The 13,025-nt window shown below is 36.5% G+C and overlaps 1 protein-coding gene across 1 annotated transcript; it reads right to left on the bottom strand.

Annotated features, from left to right (window-relative positions):
• Positions 1-529: 529 nt before the first annotated feature.
• On the bottom strand, positions 530-1,294 carry LOC131028604 (uncharacterized). Its single transcript, XM_057958919.2, has one exon. The coding sequence runs from the start codon at positions 1,292-1,294 to the stop codon at positions 530-532; it is 765 nt and encodes a 254-aa protein (XP_057814902.2).
• Between the last annotated feature and the right edge of the window lie 11,731 nt (positions 1,295-13,025).

Genomic DNA, 13,025 nt, shown 5'->3' on the forward strand with positions numbered 1-13,025 from the left:
ATTGTGGGATCACAGCCAAAAACTCCTCTTTCAATCTGACCTAATCAATCCCGCTCTTGTTCCATAAATTTCCAAAAAAATAAATAGCCTCCTAGTTAATCTGGTTAGAATCATCCGTCAAAGTTCCATCCTTCAGACGCAGAGATAAAATTATATTAAGGCTTCTCTTCACCTTCACAGAACTGTGGATGAATTTTGTATCTCTGTCTCCAACTCTAATCCAATTCTCGTGCAATTTTTGCCTCCAAAAAATCTCTTCCCTCTGTAATACTTCCCCATATCTACTGAGCAGGTCTTTCTCTATGAGGTAGTCCACCTTGTCCATTCCCTCTACTAATACTTTCAAGTTTAGAGCCCCCAGCTCTCCTTCAATCTTTCATTTCTCTTCAAAGATATTTCCAAATATAGTCTTGTTCCATCTTTTCAGTTTATGTTTGACATAGCTTAACTTCTTAAAGAACTGAAAGGAAAAGAATCCATCAACCACAAGGGCCTCCTTCCATCATTGAACAACCTGACCATTGAAGCCCTACTCCCTTAACCACATCTTTTCCACCTTAAAAGGGCATCTGAGTGGAACTCCATCCTTCTGCAAAACTAGTGAGACCGGGAAATGACTCGAGTCAGAGATTGCCAAAACTTCCACCTCAAAAATAAGTGGAGCCAGGTTCCATTCCCTTGCCAAAAAGAACCTATCTAGTTTCTCTACTATGTTAGAGAAACCCAAACACCTATTAGTCCATGTGAAGTTCCCACCTTTAGCAGCCACTTCAAACAAAGCATTAGAATCCACAAAGGTCTGAAAATATATTTGGATCCTGCACATCCTTCTCACCCCTCCTCGCTTGTCCGAGTGGGAAAGGGTGTCATTGAAATACCCCATTATAATTGTTATGTCTGGCTTAATTTCCTCTAGAGTCTTGGTAATTTCGTCCCAGAGATGGTACTTATCTGCTGATTTAATAGGGCCATAAACATTGATTAAGAAACCCGAGAAATTAATAGTCTGTGAGCTTACCTTTTCCATTTGCCAGTATCTAAAGCTTGAGACTGCTTCCACTTTCACTAATTGGGGGTTCCACAAGATTCCCAGGCCAACTGAAGCCCCCTCCACATCAACAAAAAAACTAGACCACCTTTGTCTAACACCAAGTATCCTAGCTACCTCTTCACTACCTAACTTTGTTTCCTGAATGCAAGTTACCTCTGGTTTCACCTGATCAAATCCTCTTTTTCTCATGAGATGCTTGTCAGGGGCATTGCAGCCCCTGACATTCCATGTTAGGAACTTCATTGCTGCTTAGGAGAGAACAAGTCTCTCCCGAATCTAAGAAGTATGGTCTATCCCTTCATATTGCCTTCTTCCTCCAGCAACTTTTGTCTATTTTTCCTTCCCCTCATACTCCCTTTAGTTGCCTTATTGGGCTTTGATTTGGTCTATTTGATGGTCCTTGTGTCCATCTCCCCAACCTCTATAGGCAACCCCAATGAATCATCACTCAATTCATCTTCATCTCCAGATTCCATCTCCATTGATTTCTCATTATCCTCCTTGGTCAGGGAGACATGAATATCTTTGAACCTTCCTGCCTTTAACTCTTCAAACTTTATAGTAGTGTCAGAAATCAGGGTCATCGATAGTCTCCCCATGATTCCAACCAAAGGTACCTCCCTTCTAGTCCTAAGGGGAGGAGGCGGTAGGGGAGGAAAAGGAAATCCCACACCGCCTACCCTAGCCTAAGGTTTAAAAATTGGGTCTGACATCAAGATCGATCCAATCGTTGGAATGAGATTGCCCCTAAGCACTTCACCACTTGCTAAAACTATGTGGGTCTCCCTGTCATATCTTGCTAGGAGTGATCCATGTGCCGATGCAGCCTCCCCTTCAACACCTTTCAGATTTGTGGCATCTAAACCTACTGCAGAAATAATGACCGGGGATTGGTCAACCAACTTAGTCTCCATTGCATCTTTGGTGACTTCCGTGGTCTCCATTGCATCTTTGGTGACTTCTGTGGACACTACCAGCTGATCCTTTCCAGCATTGCATTTTAGGCTTGTCGTGCCTGGACAAACAACAGAATCGGTGGCAGGAGACGATTCTATGAGCATGACATCTAGCACATCCTTTGCAAATTTTGTTGATGCTACCAACTGGTCCTCCAGTGCTCTGTCAGCCCTGCCTTTGCCTTTCTAACCTACCATACATTTAGATTCCCCATGCCTACAATCTTTACAGGACTTACATTTCACCATGATCTCTTCAACTTCTATCTCTTGCCGCCATAAGCCCTTAGGGGAACGGATTTCAATGGCCTTGGGGAGAAAGGGATGGGGTTTCCACCTTATGCAAATTTGAGCATACATGCATGAGTCTAGTTTATCAATGGCTTCATCTGATTTGATGAATCTCCCTAGCTTGTCACCGATTATCTTGAAAACTTCCTCCTTCCAATACTCATGCGGTAAGTTGAACAACCTAATCCATACTGGGATTTCCTTAATGGAAGCTTGCTGGGGATCAAATTTGGGGATCCAATCTTTAATGTAGAACCCTACTCCCTTCATCATGAAAGATCCATTATACATAATTCTAGTTTTTTCCACTTTTGACACAACAATGATTAGGAAAAAGTCATTAGTTAGGGTTTTGATCTTGAAATGGCTCCCCCATTCCTCATCAATCCATTTCCTTATCTTTGAAAAAGTAGGCCAATCTCCTCCCCACTTCATGAAGAAGGCTCTAGCATGCAAAACTTGAACCGATTCCTTCCAAGTCGGTCAACCAATACAGATGCTAATGGTTCTCTTTTCCGTCATCGTCGGTACCTCCACAATGATGGGTTTCTTGGTAGCTACTGGTTTTTTCTTCCAAAACCGCTCCTTAGTCTCCTTTTTACTCCACTCAGGGAAGTTCAGGATCCTGGAATGGCCCCATTTATTCTTGTCTGGCTCAAAGGAAATGCAGGCATCACCAAAACTGCCCCTATCCCCCCTTCTTTGATCTAAACCATAACATTGGAACTAGTTAGCACGAGGTGGAAACCAAGGTCGATGATTGTCAAGACGTCGTGATCCATTCTCCAGCTCTCGCGTTCGAAATTCGACACCACCTGCAAACCCTAACCTCCTCCTGCGCTCCATCACATCAAATTGATTGAGGATAAGAAAATATTTAAGTTTTAGTTTTAGAGAAAATGATTAATTCATTTCTATTAAAGATTTTATTGCAATTAATTTTTAATAGAAATATATAAAAATATAAAAAATATCTTTACATTTGTTTTTATAAATTAATATAGTTTTATTAAGAACTTAATGTATTACATCTTAATAAAAATATACTAATTTATATAAAACAAATATAAAAGATAATATAATAGAATAGCTTATTGACTACTCTTGGCCCCTGCATGGGAGACTTTACATAGGCTCTATAACTTTAAGTTATAGACCATGGGAAAAATTAAGAGGCAAAGTAAAAATAAAATATAGCACTTAAAAAAGAATTAGGGTATGCTAAGAAGAAAATATGGCTCGAACCCTAAAATTATTTGTATCTTCTCATTTTTGCACTCTTTGTCTTGTCGAAGAAGTCTCTGTGGCGGCCGCATGCACTTTTACCTTGAGCTAAGGTTTTGATCTAGAACTTGAAGGCATAAAAGAGTATGGTATGTAGATGTATCCTTTGATTTGTGTTGTCTTAACTATTTTGAAAGAAATAAAAAATAAATTATGCTTTTCCTTATGCACGTATCTTAGGGTTTTATCTTTTATACATGCATTTTTCTTCCTCAACTTTTTCTTTTAGTTATTCTTTTCCTGCAAAGAATTTTACTGGACAATATTTGTTTTTATATGTGTCTCTAGGGTTTTGAGCAGTGGTATTGTTGTAGTTGACTGTGTGCTTTGTTGCTTCACTGGTATCCTTGATTCTTTAAGCATTACGTTTGAATATTGACATGTTGCCCGTAAATGTTGTTTGGTTATAAAATATGAAGTAACCTCTTTTATACTTAACATGTTGCTCTTTTATATTGCTGCCATAACTGGTATATGTTATATGGAGTAACCTCTTGCTATTATTGCACTGTGGTAGAGCCTTTGTCTATTTAGGGCCGCTTTATGAAGCTTTTTATGATCTTTTGATGGACCATTATCACTATATTACTCTTAACAGTGAATTCAATTTAACAGTGATTTACTATTATTTGATTGTGCATGTTTATGTTTGAGGTTGAATCCCTTATTGAGGGGGGTGTAACCTTTGCATGCATACTCACTATTCCTTCCTTCTTTGACTTTGATGCTCTCCCCGTTAATCAATCTTCTGAACTCTCACCTTGGCTATTACTAATAATGTGTTGTGCAATGCATTTCTAACTTGCCATGACTGTAAATCACTGCTTTGATTATCAGTGTCTAAGATCATTGTTTCTCTTGTCACTGCCATTATATCAGATTTGCTTAGTGGATTGAATGGCTGCTCACTTGTAAGATTAGGATAATTGTGTATATACAAGGATGAATGCATTCCTTTTCCTTTTCACTGTGTTTATTTCGAACCCTAATCATTGGTCAATGATACACATGACTCTTTTGTTGTCCACTCTTTTTCAGGGGCGATCCATTCTTATTGTGATCTTTCATATTGTGAATTATCATTGTATCTTCTTGAACAGTTATGACTATATTTGTATATCTACTACTCTAGACCATCTGTCATTTGATGATCTCAAGAATACAGTCTTTGTAGCTTCATGAAGTTGTATACATAGAGCTATAATAATGTGTTACTCTTTGGCTATCAACTATTTAGGTTTATTTACTGTCACAAGATTATTATATTCATGGTGCTTAAATGATGATCATTTGTTGTCATATTACTTGATATTTATGGAATCTTTTGGATGCCCTTTTCAAAAAATAAAAAATAAAATAAAAACTATTGTCACACCTTTATAATCCACATGTAGTATGGCTGCAATAATCAATTTGCTATTATAGGTCTTTTCTTGAAATCATGTTTGCCTTTTGACATCAAAACCTTGGTTGTGATTATGACAGGGATACCATTGTCATTTACTATCCTTGGTGACTTGTTCTTGCATGTATAAACTTAGACACCTTTATTACCTTGGTTGAAGAAAATTGCTTCTATGAGGTGTCACTGCCCTTTGAATATACAATCTTTATCATTATTTGGTAATCTTTATGTTTGATGTACTATGTAGTGATTATCATTGTCCTTTAGATTGTTATGAATCTAGGATTGTATCATGATAGATGCTTGTCATTGTATGCTACTTTTATATCCTTCATCATTGTATCTTATTAAGTCTACCCTAGACTTTCATATCTTTGTCATAGTGACCTCTAATTTGAGCCTCTTTTCAGTCTTAATGTCAAACATTATGAGTGTTATTAGAATAGTAAAGTCTGGCCATGCATTGTGGTTACCTGTCTCTAATGTTGTCAAGACAGTCTTGTAAATATTCCATGCTCACTGTTTTCTTTTACCATCTTCTTGACTGTCTATTCTGACCCTATGGCAACTACTATGCTTATTGTGACTTGAGAATGTTGTCTTTGTTCTATTCATGATTGAATGTCATTGTGCTTTGGATACCACCTTTAGCTATGATCATCAATGTAGATACTAGTTTTGTGTCTTTTTTATTGCTGCACTAGCTATTTGGACTGCTCTTGAATCTGAGACTCATTTGACTGCTATATCTCTAATTAGTAGAGGGCCTCTCTGTAATACTACTTTGATAATCTTTAGATCCCTTCAAATATAGTCTATCATCCCCTTCTATTGTAGACCTTTAATAATTATTGCTGTAATGAATCCTTTTAGGGCTGTGATAATCAGACCTTTAACTTTAAAACAATCTTTTCCTTTGTGTCACACGTGCATTAATTCTGTCATACACCTTTATTTGGAACTTTGGACTAAATCTTTGTGTTTGGATTGCTATTACCCCTTATGATTTCATTTTAGATTGAATTTATGGTTGTACTAAAAATTTGTGTCCTTGACCTGATCAGGTTTATTATGAGACTTTTACATTCATGCTATGATGTTGCTACTATCATGGAGTCATTCTACCCTGTGACTAAGACCTTTTTTGTTTTTTGACCGTTTTCTCTTCTTTTGATCTTTGAGTCTAATCTGTGATGTATTGTAGCTAAAACTCAACTTTTTCCATTCACTGTCCTTTATTTTTTCATTGTATCTCTATGTCTTCTTGTCCTTCTTTTTTTTGAATAGTAGAAAATACTTTGTTGTTGTTGATCTTATGCTTTTCATTGTGTAAGTCCTGAATATAACTGCTCATTGTGTATCTCTACATAGTTCAGGTTTGTTGTATCATGGTACTGTGATAGTGATAAAGTAGGGTTTTTCCTTTGTGCTTATGAAGCCTTTCATTGTATAATGCTTTTAAGACTATGACTGATGTGATTTTATCTCTTTCATTCATATGACGGCTCTAGTGAGCTAGTTTTTTTTATTGAGTGCAGTCATTTTCATTTTTGTATGTACTGCTACTGGATGGTAGTTTATACTGTCATTGAGTGACAGTATATGGGACTGTGGATGTGATTGTACTTGATTTCTTACAGCTGATTAGTGTCACCTTATGAAACATAACTTGTATGCTGAGCTCTACCCTTGTGGGAGCCCATTTTAACCCACATACATGATGGATATGAAATGAAAACCTGTATCTGCACATGAAACAAACAAGTTAGATAAAATTAATCATTTACAAAAAAGTTAGATTTTTCTACAAATATTTATACAAAACATATATTTCATTCAAAAAATTAGAATTTTTGGATCAATTTTGAGGGATTTATATTTTTTCATGTCTTTTCATAAAAAATAATTTCTAGGCGAAAATCGGTGGGATTTATATATTTTTTTAATGTTTTTTCATAAAAAAGTAATTTTTGGGTAGAAATCAATGATTTTTTGGAACTTCTTACATTTTCAGAAAGCTCTTAGAATTATAAGGGAGCTCTATTCTTTGTATTTTTAATTTTGACAAAAAACAATTAGCAAAAATTAGATCTTTGAAAATGGTGCAAGAACACCTAACACAAGATGGCCAGCATGAGGCCAATTTGGTGATGAGTTAAGGTTTTTATGTTTTTGAAATGAATAAGGTCTTAGAATACCATATTTGATGTAATAAAGGTCATTAAGACCATTAGGTGATGTGTTGAGTCTTTGAGGAGTATTGTTGACAAATATTGTCAAAATTGTCATTATGTGGATAATGTGTACCAATGGGTCTAATATGATGTTTAATTATGTGTAAGGGTCTTTTAGACCTATTTGTACCTATTTATATCTATTTTGAGTCATAGAGGTCTTAGGTTGAGTCTAGGATCAATTTTAGACAAAGTTGTTAATATTGTCAAAAATTGTCAAAGCAACTTTTTGCATTTTATGAGTAATTAGGAGTTTGTTTGTTGAAAAAAATTTAAATGGTGTTTGTAACTATTGAGGAGGCTTGGAGAACATTTAAAAAATATTTTCCTCGGTCAATATGAGGTTTGATGTTATGTTATTGAGAAAGGAAATCAAAAAGCTTGAGTATTCTGCAACTTTCTTTGTAATCTCAAATGCAACAGCCTGCTCTTGGGTGTTTTTTTATGATATTACATTAATTTACATTGAAAAATAATTGAGTATGAAGGAGGATTTAATCCTCTCTAATTTATTCTTTGTTTCATTCACTTTGATTTCATTTTGAGTGAGAAATCTTAATTTTTGTAAAAAAACTATTAAAACCCTAGATCAGGGTAACCCGAGACTATACAAAGATTATTTTTGTTTTATTTCCAAGTTGAACAACCACTCCAAAGGGTGGAAAATTGTAATATATTATTATCTTTCATGCTTTGGTTTTTGCAAGGTCTTATGAGTATTTTAGCACATGCAAATATATTGAAAAGTGGTGATTTTTGTGTCTCTGTCTGAGAACACAGTGTATGCATGGAGTTTGGATGGTTCAATTGCATCAAAGGTCCTTGAATAGTCTTGTGAAGGGAATGAAGAATGTGTGAGGGGTTTCTAAACATAATACAAGTGTTTTGTAACCGAAGAATCCAATCAATCCATGAGCATGTATGACTGTACACAACCCTTGTTTTGATTGCCACAGTTTGACAATGCTTTGAATCATTGCACTTTGCAAAGTTAAAGAGTTGTTTTGTTGATGATTTTTGTGTCAGGAATAGGAGTATGAATTTTCTTTATAATATTGGATAGTATTTTAAGGTTCATGAAGAAGGAATGGGCAATGGAAGCATGACTGTCCATGTTGAAGTTTATGACTATCTAAACCAATGTTATAGCATCAAGGTTCTTTATGTGTTCTAGGGTGGTTGGGAGGGTAAAGCATGGTGTTGGGCTATGAAAGAGAGTCCCAAGAGAGTTTTCATATGATACCTTGGGTGGTGTATACCTGTTTGGCAAGGTGTGTTGGGTCTATGAACAATTTAAAGACTAGTAGGAGTTATTCTTGAGAGAGTAGAGTTTTGTGAGTAAGGAGTAGCCTAGGGGTTGTAAAGTCTCAAAGTGACATTGGGCAAGTTTAATAGGCCTAGACCAATGTATTTCAATGGTTGGATGAGGATTCAGAAACATGTGTGCACTTTTAGGGTATTGAAGCCTTGTGAGCACCTATTGACCCTGTGAGGGCTCTTGAAGTTTTTTGAAGAGTAATCACCTATTTGAGTATGTGAGTAGGGATAAAGATATCCCCTTGTTGATTGTGTATGTGGATGCCTTGCATAGAAAAATTAGGTTTTTTCCTTAAATCTAATTTTTAGGGCTCAAATTCATTATTTTTTCTAATAAAAAATTTCATTTTTAGAAAGCTCTTAGAATTTCAACATGGGTATCTTCTTTCCATTTTAATTTTTGGAGTCAAAATCATTGCAAAAAATCAGATCTTATTGACTAGGTCAAAAAGAAAAAAAGAAAAATTGTAATTTGTGATGAGATTGTGTTTTGTTTTCGCATTTCTAGATTTTTGGCTAACCCTTGGTACTAAAAAAGTGGTGCAACTTTCTTTTGTTTGTAGAAGGCCCCCTATACTACTAACACCTTTCTTGCAGTATCTAGCATTGAAAATGGGTTATTTTTGTAGCTACTTGTAGTGTCATAAAATTATGACCCTGGCAATTTATGACTACATTAGGGTACTCACGCGTGTGAACTCGAATCCTCTAACCTGATCAGAGACCAAAGAGTGCTCAACTTGTGAAAACTACTTCTTCCTTGACCTTTGCATCACTCTATCCATAGTCTACCTTGGAGACAATAGTAGGATAGGGGTGTGGTGCCCTTGTCCCCCTTGGATAGGGGTGTGGCACCCTTGTCCTCCTAGGACAAGGGCGTGGCACCCTTGTCCTTGTCCTATTTTGGGGTAGGACCTTTCTAGTGCAAGCATTGTGGGATGATTAGTGAGCATGAAATCTCCCCGATGTCGGCCCATGACGAAATTCAAACTATTCAAACATGTATTTAAGGGGTGTTCATCCTCTCATTTTCATAAGTTGAAGCTCGATAAGTTGGATGAGTGGAAAATTCAAAAGCATTCAAGCATTCAAGAGAATTCAAGCATTCTTTTCCAACATTGAGCATTCTCAAGTCTCCCTTCAAGGCTAGGTGTTGCATTCAAGTCAAGGATTCAACCATTGAAGAGGAGATTAATTTGAACATTCACTTCCACACAAACATTTCTATCAACATTTCTACTACAACCTCCCTTGAGGTGATTTACAATTCATTCTTTCATTTAAATCTACTTGCAAGTACTTTCTTTCATTACTTGGTTAATTCCAAAACTGGGGTTTGACCTAAAGGCAAACCCCCAATCCCAATACATTTCCCTTTCTTTTCTATGTGTAGGTTGCAGGTGCACAGCTGTACTTTTGGATTCAGACTTCATTTGCAGAGGCAGAAAAACCCTTATCATTTCATGGATTTTTTAGAGGACCGTGTACATTTCTGCCATAGTCTAGACAACTTTTCATCAAATTTGCAGGGCGACTTTGTCTCGACATTTTACTGGCAAATCCAAGTGCACAACTTCATCCCATATTTAGATCTCTCATGAATACTAAGAGGAGGGGGTGAATTAGTATGCCAAAAAATATTGTAGGCAGACTTTTAAACAATTTAGCAGATAACCGATGCAGCAAATTCACTAATAAACCGGTTAGGATAAATGCAAACCAAATAAAAAACAAAGCATTCACCCACAAGAGCACAATCACCATAACACAAGATATTTGACATGGAAACCCAAATGGGAAAAACAACGGTGAGTAGAAACTCACAAGTAACTATCTGCAGAATAATAACCAGACCGGTTAAGGTCATACAATGTTATTCACCAGAACAGATCCTATTAGGATTCTAGATCTCTGTTAGGAGATAAGTCCTATTAAAGACTACCTGTTAGAGGATTTAAGATCCATAGTTATGAACCACCTTGTTAGAGGATTTACAAAGGCTTTGCTGAGCCTACCCGGTTAAGGGCTTTAGACTTGTCGAAGATGTGAGCAATCAACAAGTGAATGATCTAGATGCTAGCACGGTATGCTTAATTAGATCCTTGACAACTCCTTGTTAATGCATTTCAGCATTACTTCAATATTCAATATCTCCACACTATATCTCTTCACATAGACCTTATCTTCTCTTCAATGATCGCACATAACCTTTTCTACTTTATATCTCATACATGCAAACCCTAGACATGATGTCCGTATAAAGGAATCTGATTTCATGTCGGTCCAATAGAATTAGACTACAAGTTCCTAGGTATAGTGCATCTAGACACATTTGGTAACATGGCACAAACACACTGCCAAAGTGTCGGTGGATGATAACTCATCACAGATATATACCGATTAATATAATATACCGATTACCGGTTGTCAAAAATTAAGATTGGAAGATCATAGTGTTCTAATCAAAAGTTAACTACCACTTGGGTCCTTCATACTGCTTGAGATCCTTGAAATGCTTGGGGTCTTCATACCGCTTGGGATCTTCAGTCAATCTGTGACCGGTAAACCATCTTCTGCAAAATACCGATAGTCTAAAGACTATTCATTCAATAATACACAATATCGGTTTGAACAATTACCGGTTGAGCATAACTCATACATCAAGAAAGTGTGTGTCCATCAATGATAATCAAAACATCATCAAAATTCCAACAATCTCCCCCTTTGGCATTGATGGCAACACTTAGGAAATTTTTGACATCTAAGTGTTTTTACAACAATAACGAAAAAGATGCTACAATCAAAATTACTCCCCTTAAGATATATATTCCTACCTTTGCAAAAATTACAAATAAGTGCATGAAATGGTAACATTCACCAAAATTTTAATGTACACTACTCCCACTTTTGCCAACAATGACAAAGTAATGCAAAGTAACCCCTTTTTCCTTATACAATGAAATAGAGTAGATGTTCATGACAATAAGGAATTAAATTTCTCAAAAATAGATTTAAAGTTCTGCACAAAAGTTTTCATGTCCAATGTCCATGACTCAAGTAATGAGGTAGCAACCTCACTTTCAGTCTTCATCTAGAATGCCAGTTCTTCCATTGCATCAATGGTACTCATCTCTTGAGCTACCGTGATAGCTTCCAAGTTGAGAAAACATCTCTGAAGAACCTGCAGTTTAGGCAATAGGAGCAGTTGAAGCTCCTGCAAATCTTGAGTCCAGTTGCTGATCTCTAAGTCCATCTTGGCAGTCTGATGCTGAAAATGATGAACAGTTTGTCCATGGGCAATGAATAAATCATAGGGCATCTTAAAGTTTTTGATATATTCCTGTAACTCTGATTGGAGTTGAGCTTTCTGTTTGAGCACATCTTCACAAAACAGATGGGGTTGGTAGATTTTACTCAAAAGTAATTTACCCTCACCCATAGCAACACTGATATCATTCTGCTGCTTCAGTAGTTATGTCTTGAGTTAATTCATTTGCTTGACTAAGGCAATATTGAGTGCCTTTTCATGGTTCTTTCTTGTAGCTGCTTGAGCAACATCTTCCAAGAATTGTACCTAGTCCTCTACCACGGTACAAAGTTTGAGCTTGGATAGAGAGGACTCAGTACTGGGGAGGTTAGTACCAGGAATTAGACTAGTAATGGTGTCAACTACAATTTGTATGACATCCTGTTCTTTCTTCTTCCGCAATTCTTCCAGTCTCTCCTATGCAAGTTTGATGCCTTGAAGTAGCTCAAACTCATCTGCAAATTGAGTCAGACATGCAAGAGTTAGATCAATAGGACTAGTGGAATCAACCTGCTTGGTTTGATCACTGGTTGCCTTAGGAGTCTACCCTCCTTCTTTGGTCTTGATCTCCGCTTGTTTTCTCTCCTCTGCTTCCTTCTCCTCTTCCACTCTTTTCTTTTCTTCTTCTTTCTTCTTCTCTGACACTTTATTTTTCTCCTCTTCTTGTTTCTTCTCCATTTCTTCCTTCTTCTTATCCTCTTCTTTCTTTTTATTCTCTTCCTCCTTCTTCCTTTCTTCTTCCTTTCTCTTGTCTTCTTCTTTCTTCTTCTCTACTTCTTTCCTCTTATCTTCTTCTCTCTTCTTCTCTTCTTCTTTTCTCTTATCTTCTTCTTGCCTTTCTTTTTCCTCTTGTTCTTTCTCAGCTTTTTCTTTGTCAGGAGTGACATCCTCATTATCTAATGCATCAACATCAATAGGGTCAATTTGTTATGTCACTCTTTCACCTTGACTGTCAAATACCTCATCTAGTTTGCCTGAGGATAGGTCAAGTCCTTGATCAGCCTTCCTAGTGGCTTCAGATACTCGGTGTATTTCGACAACAGCTTTAACATGTATGTGTGTATCCTTTTCCACTTCAAAAGTTTTACCTTCTAGTAACCTGAGTCGCCTCCTCCTCATAAAGAAGATGCCTTTGTTCTTATCCATAATTTCAAATAAATCAGAATTTGAAGCATCAAGA

The sequence above is a fragment of the Cryptomeria japonica genome, chromosome 8 (assembly GCF_030272615.1).
Source record: "Cryptomeria japonica chromosome 8, Sugi_1.0, whole genome shotgun sequence".
Classification (NCBI taxonomy): domain Eukaryota; kingdom Viridiplantae; phylum Streptophyta; class Pinopsida; order Cupressales; family Cupressaceae; genus Cryptomeria; species Cryptomeria japonica.